The 12,670-nt window shown below is 49.8% G+C and overlaps 1 protein-coding gene across 2 annotated transcripts in view; it reads left to right on the forward strand.

The window, feature by feature from the left end:
* Positions 1–12,670, forward strand: part of Fbxw8 (F-box and WD repeat domain containing 8) — a 108,175-nt gene continuing 95,505 nt past the window's right edge. For both annotated transcript variants that reach the window (XR_007594767.1, XM_050158997.1), the window contains exons 1-2: positions 1–382; positions 12,352–12,456. Coding sequence is in view for 1 of the 2 variants with exons in the window: in XM_050158997.1 (XP_050014954.1) it covers positions 71–382; positions 12,352–12,456 (417 nt within the window). In the remaining variant the exon portion in view is untranslated. The remainder of the gene's footprint in view (positions 383–12,351; positions 12,457–12,670) is intronic.

Here is a 12,670-nt window from a genome sequence, read left to right on the forward strand (position 1 = left end):
TCCTGCGGATGGACGGTCCGCCAACAGCTGGCGGCTTGTGGGTGACGCGTAGGCCCCGGGAGCGTGAAGCATGGACGACCACGGCCTGGAGGAATTCCGCCGGCGCTGGCAGGAGGAGTTGGCCCGGTCGCAGGCGCTGAGGCGGCGGCGGCGGCTCGAGGCCGGGGAGCGGCGGCCGCGGAGGCTCGAGGCGGGGGCGCGCGGTGAGCAGGCCTCGGGGTACCTGGCGCTGGCGCAGGGTCTACTGGAGGGTGCGGGCCGACCCCCGGCGCCCAGACCCGGCCGTGCCGACAGGAGGGACGCGAGCAGCCGCTCTCGCTCGCCCCCGGACCGCGATGCCGAGGAGCCTGAGCCGCTGGTGGACCAGCTCATCCGCGACTTGGTGAGTGGCCAGGGCAAAATGACTTTCCCTGTGGCCCACCCCACGGAGGTGCCGACTCGGTCACAGCAGGGACCCTGTACACCCAGGGCGTTTTGCCTGCAAACATTTTTGGGTGTTGACAGTAGGTGTGTGCGTGCATTTGGGCTTGCAAGAGGGTAGAGGATTGTTTTGAACAAGCAATGCTCAGAACAGAGTTCTCTAAAAGAGATTCGTCCCACAAAGTGACTACATGTGAGCCTGAGAAATCCCGCCCTGGAAACATCCTTAAAGTTGTAAGATTGACTTTAGAAGAAGATTCGGAAAAAGCACAGGACAGACTTAATAGTCTCCTTTTCCTATATTATTTGATTTTCCTTACTTCTCGTGTTACTAAAACAAAACAACAAACAAATCCAACAAAACTTCATTTAGAAGAAACGAAAGCACCGTGACGAAGAAGAATCCTTTGGTTAATATCTTAGGAGGTTCTTACCCTTTGGAGGGCAGCCTTGGAGAATCAGGAGGCTTTTATGCCAGCATCTTTTACCAAGTTGGGAGAATCAAATCAAGACCCCCTGACAAGGATCCATGGCTCCCAGGTTAAGAGGCCAGAATTGAAGGCTTTAATGGCCTCATTCAAACCAGGTTAAAAGAAAATTTCCACAGCGTTCCAGTTGGGAATACTTTCCTGTAAGTGGAAGTTGTTTAGAGCAATAATGGGCTAGAACTGGAGAGATGGCTCGGTAGTTAAGAGCGGGCAGACTGCTTGTCCATCCAGAGTTGGGTTCCTAGTTAGTACCTGTGTCAGGTGACTCATAACCTCCTGTGTCTCCAGTTTCTGGAGATCTGATGTCTCTGGCTTCTGGGGGCACTTGCACACGAGTGCAACCCCTCATGCAGACACACATATACACATTATTTTTAAAAAATGGATGTTATGCAATGGACAGTTTTGTTTAAATGACACTAGTAGCTTTTAGTTTGAGTTTCAATCCGTTCCCCTTTAATTCAAGCGTCCTCTTTTGTGCTCCGCCTTGATTCTAAAGTGGCCACGATATCAGGTAGATGCCTAAGGAAGGCTCTCAAAGGCAGCATTTTCTGCAGTCTCCCCAGGATTACCCCAGCTGATACATTCTGGGGATTGTGTGGATCCCTGTGTTTTGACTTGTCCAGGTGAAGTTTGAGCTGGCCTCCTTTGAGGCTTTAGTGATTTGTGGGTTCCTGGGTCCTCTCGGACCTGCTGATTTAGCAGCCCAGAGAAGGAGGGCCATGTCTAATCTTTGAGAATCTGTGGAGGTTAAGATAGTCTCAGCTGCAGCTGCATAGCCATTGTTGGAACCTGTCCTGGCTAGTTTTATGTCAACTTGACACAAGCTAGAGTTATGGAGGGGAATGAGCCTCAGTTGAGGAAATACCTCCATAGGATTAAGCGGTAGGCAAACCTGTAGGGCATTTTCTTAATGAGTGATTGATGGGGGAGGGCCCAGCTTACTGTGGGTTAACACTCTTGGGCTGCTGGTGTTGGCTTCTATAAGAAAGCAGTCTGAACAAGCCAGTAATCAGCACCCCTCCACGGTGTCTGCATCAGCTCCTGTCCTCAGGTTCTTGTCCCGACTTCCTGCAGTGATGGACTACAATATGAAAGTGTAAGCCAAATAAGCCCTGACTAAGATAGACCCTAAATCCCATACACAAGAGTTTCCAGGCCTCACACGCCAACAGCATCCCCAAAACAGAAAGTGTCCTAAAACGGAAGGGGTCTACCTAGGGGGAAAGTCCAGGCATAGCGAGCCTTACATTTCCTATGGAGTTGGCAAAAGCCTGACCCGTGTCCTGTCCCTGGACTCCCGCCTTTTCAGAAGCTCCTCATTAGGTACTGTTGGGGGCTCTTTTGAGCAGCAACCAACACTCCAGTTGGTGACACCTGTGGAGTAAAGAGGCAGTAAGTCATGTGCTTAGGTGACTGGAGTTACAGGAGGTTGAGCTGCCTGACATGGGTGCTAGGCATCGAACTCGGGTCCTCTAGAAGAACTGCTTTGCTTTAAAAAAAAAAAGATTTATTTATTATATATACATGCCTGCACACCAGAAGAGGGCACCAGATTTCATTATAGATGGTTGTGAGCCACCATGTGGTTGCTGGGAATTGAACTCAGGTCTTCTGGAAGAGTAGCCAGTGCTCTTGATGTCTGAGCCATCTCTCCAGCCCCATGACGGTGTTACTGTGTCACTCAGACTGGCATCAATCTCTCTCTCTCTCTCTCTCTCTCTCTCTCTCTCTCTCTCTCTCTCTCTCTCTCTGTGTGTGTGTGTGTGTGTATTTTGTGAGAGAGAGAGAGAGAGGAAAAAGGGATCCTACAGTGTCTGTTTCTTTCTCTTCTCACCTTCTCTGGGGTCACAGGCATATGTCCTCACGCTTGCAGGACAAATGCTTTCTTTACTGACTGAGCCATTGCCCCATCCCTGGCCTTGAGCTTTTGATCTTCCTGCCTCCACCTCTTGAGTGCTATAGTTGAAGCCTGAGCTTGGTGCTTGCTGTCCGGTGGTTTAGAGACAGTAGTTTTGATGTTCCTAACAGCCTGTTCCATAGCCATTTTCAGGGCTACTTGGCTTTTAAGGGACAGTGAGCTCATCCTGTACCTTCAGTCTAAGAAATGACAGTTTCTTAGATTTAAAAGCCTCAGATGCCTGTGGCAGTGAGTGTGAGCCCCACAGTGCACGGGAGTCACATGGGCAACTGAGCAGGGGTTGGAGCCTCGACTGTAGTTCATTAGTGGCTTTGCTCCATGTCTTACCAGATGGTTTTGTGATGACTTGTTTAATGGTGGCAACCAGAATTAAATGGTGGGTAGTATAGGATTTTTTTCCCAACTGTCCAGTTTTCTGTATTTAAGGTTCTTAATTACTGTCATACATGCTGTGAAAAGACACCGTGACCAAGGCAACTCTTAGAAAAAAAGCATTTAATTGGGGCTTGCTTACGGTTTTAGAAGGTTAGTTCATGATCATCATGACAGGAAATAGTCAGGCATGGTGCTGGAGCATTGGCTGAGAGCTTTACATCCTGGTTTACAGGCTGTAGGCAGAGGGAGAATGAGAGAAACTGGGCTTTTGAAACCTCAAAGCCTACCCTGTTCTGCAAAACCTTTTACCTCCTCCTACAAAGCCACACCAACTAATCCTTCCCAAACAGTTCTGCTACCTGGGGACTGAGGATTCAAGCATATGAGCCTGTGGGGGACATTCTCATCCAGACCGCCACACAGGGTGTCACTCAAAGCCTGACAGTTCTGGGACCAAAGATGTGGGAGGAAGTGCTTTGGCTGTTTGGTTTGTTTGTTTGTTTTTATCAGATACATGTTAGGGTTGTGCTCTTGTCAGTATAATTGTCTGTTGGGAAAATTGTCTTTTGACATTTTGTTATTAGTCACACTTTGAAATGTACGATGTTAACTGCAGAGCTCAATGCTTTCTCTAGAATGTGCAGACACATGAAACACCTGATCGCAGGACTGGCTTCGAAGCCGGTCGGCACCACGTTTCTCGCTGTGTTCTCTTCCACGATGGCCTTGCCACTCACTCCACTCTGACATCTCTGTAGTGGCATCAGACAGTTTCACTCTGGTTTGGGTTCTTGTGCAGAACATTCTGGATGAGTGGGTCCTGAAGCATGGACCTGATGTTGCTGTCATCAACACTGATAACTGTGGGTCGTTGGTTTAGTGGCTTTGGGGTTTGGGAGGGTAGTGCTGCTGGGAACATTTGTTTGTCTTTTGGGATGCATACATGTTTTTCTTGGTTATTTGCTCAGGAATAGAATTACAGGGTTGTAGACATGCAGGTCATAGAGCAATCTACTCCACAAACTTGCCATTTCTATGTGTCAGTAACGGATATAGCAAAAGCAGCAATGTTGTTAGTGCCAGCACCGCAAGGCAAGCTCTGTCTCACAGGAACTGCCTTATCGCGTGCACACTTCCCACTAATCCTGGAAAGGAAGGTGGAGCTCTCCGGGACTCCCCAACCCACAGGCTGATGCAGCTGAGTTAGTGCACACTGGGGCTGGTTCTGCCTCCTGCCTCACCACTCTGCCTTTACAACTCTGTCAGACTGGCACCTCCAGGGTTTTGTCTGGTAGACTGTCCTTGAGTGTACTGTAGCTGAGGGTGATCTTGGACTTCTGATTCTCCAGATTCTACTTCCTCTGATGCTGGAATTACAGTGTTTTGGTACCGTGGAGTCAACTCAGGGCTCTTTAGGCAAGCACTGTTCCAAGCTACATTCCCAGGCCACTGTCTCCACTGCACTCTCGCTAGTGTGAGGGTAACAAAGAGAAGTGTTGCCGTCCGCTGGCACAGCTGCGTCAGAGTGTCTCTGGTTGGACAGAGGCCAGAACCTTTGATGGACAAGCGCAGCTGCAGTGAGACTGTGACGTGCCTTTTATGAAGCCTTGCCTTCTTATGCGAGGCTTTTAGTCACAGCATTTAACCATCTTGCTTTGGGAGTGGCTTGTGAATACCTGCCCCAGCAGCTGGCAGTTTTGGGTAGACCAGTGCAAGGGATGGCATACCCCGGTCAGGATTCCAGAGCTGTAGATACTGTCTTTTATGTCCCTCTCCTTGGGGACAGTGTGGTGTTTCAGTTATGCTTATGTAAGTTTCAGGCTTGTGACAGCCAGTTGCTTGGTCGCATTTTATTGAGGTGGTGTATCACATCCCACTGACAAAGACACAGATGTCCGACTGACACTGGCCTAGAAACACCCACTGGGTCTTTCGATCCCAGTAACAATTCCAGGAGGTGCTGCCCATTCTGGGCACTGGGGTAACTCGGTTGGGACCTCTCCCATCTGCCCTGCTTGTCTGCTGGCTTTCTCCACAGTGGGCTGCCCCTTCTTGAGAGGATGGCTACAGCAGCTGCAGCTGCATGTCCTGCCAGGGTAGCACAGCATGTGCTAAGTTGGACGCAGCTGAAGCCTTGTTCTTATTGGTCCAGACTGTATCATCTTGTGCCAATTACTGATTGAGATTTGTCCAGATTTTTGTCCAGTGGCCACTGGTGTTCATCTGACAGGTCTGCACTCACTGTTGAGCTAGGGCAGGGAAGTCAGTTGTGCACAGAGTGGACTCTACCTATACCTCACCCGCTTCATGATTGGTGGAATGATGTTAGTTCAGGCAGACCAGGCCTGGTAGAGCTCTGAATCTGCCCTGAGCTCAGATTCAGACTCTGCTGCTGCCTGAGTTGCTTCCCTCATGGTGTGCAGAATTCACTGTCAATGGAACTGGACTGATTCCTCTGCCTCTGCTGTCCTCTACCTTCCTGTCAAAGCTCTTTAACTCCATCTGCTATGCTAGCGCTCTCTGATCTCTCCAGCCCAAGTTTTCTTCTAACTAAAATGTTCTTATCAGTGCCATTGGTTTAAAAAATGTTTCATGAACTAGCAGACCTCTGTGTGGGTGCCTTCCCCCATGATCTGTGTGTGTATTTACTAAAACAAATTTGGATGTCTTTGCTGGGAGGTTCTTTTCCTTGAAGCTATATGGGCTTTATCCATCTATCCACCCATCCACCCACCCACTCATCCATTCACCCGTCCACCCCATCCATCCATCCATCCATCCATCCATCCATCCATCCATCCATCTGTATATCCATCCATATATCGATTCCTCAGTCCACACTGTTCATTAAGTGACGTGTCAGCCCCACACACTATTCTAAGTGCTGAGGACAATAGCAGTGAACAAGACAAAGCCAGCCCTATTTGGGGACAGACATTTGCCAGGTAAGCAAGTGCTCTGGAGAGAAGAAAACCTAGGCAGAGTGGAGAGTGTCTGAGGAGAGGGGTTCCGTCTTACCCAGCATTGCCTAGGCTTTCTGGAAGGTTGAGCAGCTGCAGAGGAATGGGGGAGGGGTTAGACAGAGAGTAGTGCCAGTGACTTCCTCTGAGAGCCAAGTGGTCACATGGGTCGACTTGCTTTAATGCTTGCAATTCTTTTTTTTTCTTTCATTTTTTTGTTTTAAAATTATATGTGTGTATCTATCTGTATGCCAGTATGTATGTATGGCACCAGTTTGTGCATGGTGCCAGCAGAGGCATTGGATTCCCTGGAGCTGGAGTTGTAGGAGGTTGTGAGCTATCTGACATGGGTACCAACAATTGAACTCAGGTTCTCTGCAAGAGCGGTAACTGCTCTTAACCCCAGAGCTATCTCTCCAGCCCCTGCAATTCATTCATTCATTCGTTCGTTCGTTCGTTCGTTCGTTCATTCGTTCTTCTTTCCTCCCTCTGTCCCTCCCTCCCTTCTTTCCTTTCTGTCTGTCTTTCTGTCTCTATCTCTCTGTCTCCCTCCCTCCCCTCCCTTCTTTCCTTTCTGTCTGTCTTTCTGTCTCTCTCTACCTCCCCCCCCCCCCCCCCCCCCCCCCCCCCCCCCCCCCCCCCCCCCCCCCCCCCCCCCCCCCTCCCTCTCTCCCTCCCTCCCTCCCTCCCTCCCTTCTTTTCTTTTTGAAGCCGGTATAGTTGGAATTTTCTTTGGGCTGCCAACCAGCTCCCAAATAAAGACATGAATACTTATTATTAATTATGAATGCTGGATCTTATTAGGCTTGTCCCCCCAGCTCTTTTAGCTAAACCTGTTTCCTTCATCTGCATTTACCTTGAGGCTTTTTACCTTTCATTCTGTGAGTCATACTTTCCTGCTTCCTCCTGCCTGGCTTTCTGGCTCCTGGCATCCCCCACCACCCCCCAGGCAAAATTCCTTCTCCTACCTGCTCTCCTCTCTTAGAAGTCTCCCACCTATACCTCCTCCCTTACTGTTGGCCATTCAACTTTTTATTAGACCAGTCAGGTTCCATAGTCAGACAAGGTAAAACAGCAGCACGTCTTTACATAGTTAAACAAATGCAACACATCTTGCTTAGTTAGACCTATGTTCTGCATTAGACCGGGTCTCTCCCTGCAGCCCTGGCAAGTCTTAAAATCCTTTGACCTTAGGAACCCTAACATGCTTGTTTTCACGTTGAGCTCCACAGATTCTGTAGTGGGTCCCATTGTGCTTTGGAGTGTCTGCTGGGCCTTTTAACCAATCAAATTCACATGCTTGGTCCAGCCCTTCCCAAGCTGAGCTCCCTTCCCAATAGGCCCTCTTCTGCCCTCTGTCCTGCCTGGCTCCCCAGTCTCCCACCCCAGCTTGGAACCACAGCTTTGTGAGCAAAGGCTGGCCAGTGTGTTGCACAGACTTCCTTCACTGCCACACCCACCCAGCCTCCTGGGAGCCCCAAGTTCATAGCTGCCTCTTCTACCTCCCTTCTTTGCTGGAGCCCCCGGGGAAATCGCCAGCAGGTGATGAATGAGAATGCATCTCACAGTTTTGGAACCAGTTCTAAATAAATAAATCTCAGTGTCTTCACCAGGTGAGGGCACATGTGAGGCAGTCAGGTTAGCTTCTGTAGGTGGCTGTTGTCTGTGCAGACAGCCCACATCTTTACTGAACACTGCTCGACTCGACTCGGGGTTAGGTTCAGTTGAAGAGATAAATTAGCTTTTTGTGGACTGCTTGGGAACTTAACCTCTCTTTATAGCATTTTATTATTATTATTATTATTTTGAGAAAGGATTCCTAAGTTCTAAATAGCTGACTTACTAATGAGCCCTTGTATACCTTAGGGGACTATCTTCTGTATTTATTCTGTTTTATATGCGATGACTTACCTCCATAAAAGATTCAACTCCTTCAGTGTAGAGGCCATTTCTCATGCATTTGCTAAAAGCACCTCCCTTCCCCCAGCCTTGGGCATGGCCCTGGATTCAGACAGCATTTTGCACATAAATTATTTTTTAAAGCTGGATGGTGTGGCCCCTGTACAGATAGTCTAGGAACCCGAGAAGAAATCTGTGGTGTACACTAACACTCCTATTATTTGTGCCAGGAAGGTATTTCAAGACAGAATTGGTGCCTATTTTGAGAGTGTTTTGAGACTTTCCTCATCTACCACCTTACTTTCTCAAGCCAGAAGTGAAACTGGATGCCATCCATTTCTGTGGTGGGACTGTGTGGTATGTGGGTTCAGAAGCCCAGCAGACACAGGCCTCTCCATCCCAGGGTCAGTAGGAGCAGCGAAGATCTGTTTAAACACCAGCCTAGAGAGCATCTGAGTGGCGGTCGCTGCAGAGATAACTGTTGGGAAGTGCATCCAGAGTTGGTTTCTTCCCTCTGCACTGTTTTGGCTCCTAGCAATTACTCCTTCTTCTCCTAAACAAGGGAAGGCAGATCCAGTTTCTAACACGATAGCACAAAGACCATCCATTTATGGAGTCAGGCTTATATTAGCACATGGGGGACAATCAGCCTCCCTGGGGACAGATCTCTTCACAGTTTCTTTCGGTGCTTTTGGAGTGAGTCCAGTAGACTTTGGGAAAATCAGCATTCACTGACCTGAGTGTAACACAACCCCTTTGTGTGACTCCTCCCTTGACTGGAGGAGGAATCTAGAGTCTGAGCTTGGCGAACTGCGATGTCACTGTCGCTCAACTGCTGTTCTTACAGTGTCACTTCAGCGTGTCTGTGCTGCTGCTTCTCAGAATGGCCATGTCGTCTGCTTTGTCATGGGGTCATCCTGCTGTAGCTTATAATTGTTAGGCTGGCTGTGTGCGCCAGGTTTCTAGGTGGCAGTTCGACAGCATCTTCGTAGTATCCAGGGCTTTCTCTGCACACGAGCACAAGTAGTGTCCGTACGTTCACTGTGTACTGTGGGAGGAATGGCTGCATGCCATCACAGGAGACCTCTGCAGCAGCTGCAGTGGGAGGAATGGCTGCATGCCGTCACAGGAGACCTCTGCAGCAGCTGCAGTGGGAGGAATGGCTGCATGCCGTCACAGGAGACCTCTGCAGCAGCTGTGAGCTTGGAGTGCTTGCTGGACTACAGCTTGGATCAGGGTGTGGCTTCAGGTCTGCCTTAGGGCCGCACAGGGTTGACTAAACTGATGATGTAGTCTCTGATGAGGTGTTTCTCAAGTGGTGCGCTACTAACACAGCAAGCTGACGTTTATAGGCCAGTCACCCTGTTGCCTCTGGTTGGATGGTAGAACACCCCCTCTTCACCTGCATGCTCCTGTATCACCTCAGTGGATGTCAGAAGGAGGTTTCTATACCGGCCTGTACAACTGTATGCTTAGAACTCTTGGGGATGCTTGTATTCAGCACAGGGTTTTATGGCCTCATTGGCTGTGCTTAATGGAGTCAACTCTGAGGTGTAGATTCACATGTGGGCTTAGTAAGCTGGCCATTCAGAGGTCTGAATTGAGGCCAGAGACCTATGTGTTCTGGAGGGGATGGTACTTTGGTGGGGCAGGCCCTCTGGCCATAGGCAGCATGTGGTAGGGGACTCAGCTAGCTGTGAACCAGTAGCAGGCAGGCCCCAATCTCTCATCTGGGGGAATCTGAGTGACCCACTGCCCCATCACTAAAGGCCACAGCATGAACATTTAGGGTGTGGTCTCCTGACCGTGGTCGTGCATGTGCCATAACTGCTGGTGCTCTTTGGATGACTGGCCTCCTTTTCTTCCTGCCATTCCCTAACCAGTGGTGGGAGCAGGAAGCTCAGCCACATAGCAGTGAGGGAGGGGACTTAGACTGGTTTGAATGGGCACTGTTGATTGACATTTTGGAGTCTAGAGGTACTCCTAAGAATGGTGATTTAAAAGGAAAGGTTGGCTCTGCAGTGTTATGTTCTTACAGTTTATCCTTGAAATAGTGGCTCCAGATCCTAGAGACAGCCTCGCACAGTGTGACTCACAGTGCAGTGGCCCTCAGCACTGGCGGTCATAGCAGCCTGCTGGGTTTCATCTTTGCTACCCAGGCACCACAGCAAAGCCTTCCTGAGTTGTCAGATGCCCTCTAGAGTTGGTGATGCTGGTCTGTGTGTCATCCCCCGCTGATGGGATGTAGCCTCACTCTGCATGTCGTCCTCGTACTGCTGGTAATGTATTGGCTTCAAGTTAAAGGGCAGCAAGTCACCAACAGGCTAGCTAAGAGTGACTTGGAAGTCAGTAACATGAGAAAATGAAAAGGAACTGGCCTGGCATTGAGGAAAGTGGCACCTAGCCTCTGCATGCTTAGCCCTAGGGCTTGCATTGGCTTCTATGGGAAATTTCTTCATGTGTTCCTTGGGCAGGCACCCTGAGTTTGTTAAAAGAAATCTTAGGTATCTTTTGGCCGATCATTTGGGATCATGGTGCCTCCAGACTCTGTTCATCCCAACTGAGGCTCAGATCAGGGAGGGCAGTGGGAGGTGGGCTCATGTTTTCATGGAGGGACTGTCTGCCATGGTGAGCCTGGGAAACAGGCCAACAAAATAGGCATTTGATGGAAGGCTGTGAATTCTGCCCAGAATAAAAGCAAAGCTGGCATCTCATCTTCATCTCAAGACCAGTTTACAGTGTGGCCTACCGTAAAGGAGTCCACAACTCAAACGAGCTCCTCACCCTGGCTCACCCTGTCTTGCCCAGCCTCACTCAGCCATAGCTCTGGTTGTATCAGCATAAGGGGACATTTTTCTCTTGTTTCTTTACTTTGTGGACAGAGTTAGTCCTCTCTGCTTCTGCAGACAAAATAATGTAGAAGAAAAGGCAAGAAGGGCATTGGGAGTAGCATTGTGAATGATCGCTTCTCAGTTTGTGTGTGTCTGCCAGGTCCTGACTAGCAGTGATTCCTGCAGGAGGTTGGGGTATCTCTGGCTGCATCTGGCCAGGAGTAGTGCTCTACGTGGTGAGTGAAGGTGTCATCGTAGGCGAGGACCTTGCCTGACTTGAGGCCCAGTGACTTTGCTTTGTTTTCTTAGGCAGAGCCCAGTGCCTCCCAATTACCCTTTGTAGATGTTTTCCTGTTTTTCTGCATGGCCAGCATCCTTCCACTGACTGAACATTCTGTCCTTCTCTGCCTGCAGAGACCAGTCAGTGCCCTTTCCCCAGAGAGCATTTTTGGCCTGTGTGCTTAGTCTCGCTCTGTTTTTGCCATCAAACACCATGTTTCCTCCTAGGCTCCAGATTCTCCTTCAGTCCTGAGACTCCTGGATGAATAGTAACATGATTCTTGAACATTCTTGAACTTCAGGCTCGGAGGAGTCTGATTGGTGCTCGCGCTCCTCAGTGCAGGGAGGCTGTCTTCTGAGGCAGCCACCTCGTGCTGTGGAAACTCGTAGTGTGCGCTGATTAGCAATTTGCTGTCAGCAGTAAGTCAGTGATGGCAGCCAGAGCTTCTACACATGAATTTCCCAAGCTTAGTCTGTTGGGACAGAGGGCACACACTGCAGCTTGGCCATAGCCATGACTGGCAGGAGGACCTGTTCAGGTCACACTTGGTCTTTCCCCATTTTCGGATTCCTTTGTGCACTGGGATCCACATGACCTTTGCTTTCCGCCTGAGCCCCTTACCTCATCTCCGACTGCTTACCCCAGGGCAGGCTAGCTTTTGTTGATGCACATTAATGAACAACACTTGGAGAAGCAGTTTGTTTGTACTGGCTCGCTCAGGTTCACCAGCGTGAGCCCCCAGAGCATTAGGAGACCCCGAGGAGGGGTGGGCCTGGCTCCAGCAGAGCAGCCTCCACCCTGCTCTTTGCCCATGAAAACATGCTAGTGACCTGGTCAGCACTTCTCCAGCTGGGGCCACTGTTCCCATGTGTTGGGGAGGCTTGCTTGGCCTTGGGGAGTGGCAGCCCCCTGGCCCAGGTGGGCTTTCTGGGGCACCTGCCACCTCCCCTTCCCTTAGAATTCTGACAGGAGGTTTCTGACACCTGGGCACCCGCTCCTGTAGCACCCGTGCTTCTCCATCATGGGAAATAGTCACGGGGCTTTCATAGTGACCCACTGCTTCTCTCCTTGAAATGGCCCTGCTCTGGTCACTTACAAGAGTGTCCAGTGATGGACAGGTCTGGAAATGCAAGCTGCACTCAGCCTTACCCTCAACCTCTTCCTTCTGTTTCCACAGAATGAGATGGATGATGTGCCCTTCTTTGACGTCCAACTGCCTTATGAATTGGCAATCAATATATTTCAGTATCTGAATAGAAGAGAACTGGGTCGGTGTGCTCAGGTAAGCGTTTGCTGACACATGTCCAAGGGTCCCCAGCTCTGACCGAGTGTGGGGAGCCCCTAGAGCAGTTGATTCTGTAGAATCACAGTTGACAGAACTGATGAATGTATAACGGCCTTCTTGAAGGAAGCCTACCTTGAACCAACAGGGTCTTGTTCCACAGTCCCTTTGATTTATATCTCCTGGTGACTGTCTTCTGTGCTGCCTCTGAATT

The sequence above is a fragment of the Alexandromys fortis genome, unplaced genomic scaffold (assembly GCF_014885135.2).
Source record: "Alexandromys fortis isolate MF-2015 unplaced genomic scaffold, M_Fortis_MF-2015_v1.1 scaffold_90, whole genome shotgun sequence".
Classification (NCBI taxonomy): Eukaryota; Metazoa; Chordata; class Mammalia; order Rodentia; family Cricetidae; genus Alexandromys; species Alexandromys fortis.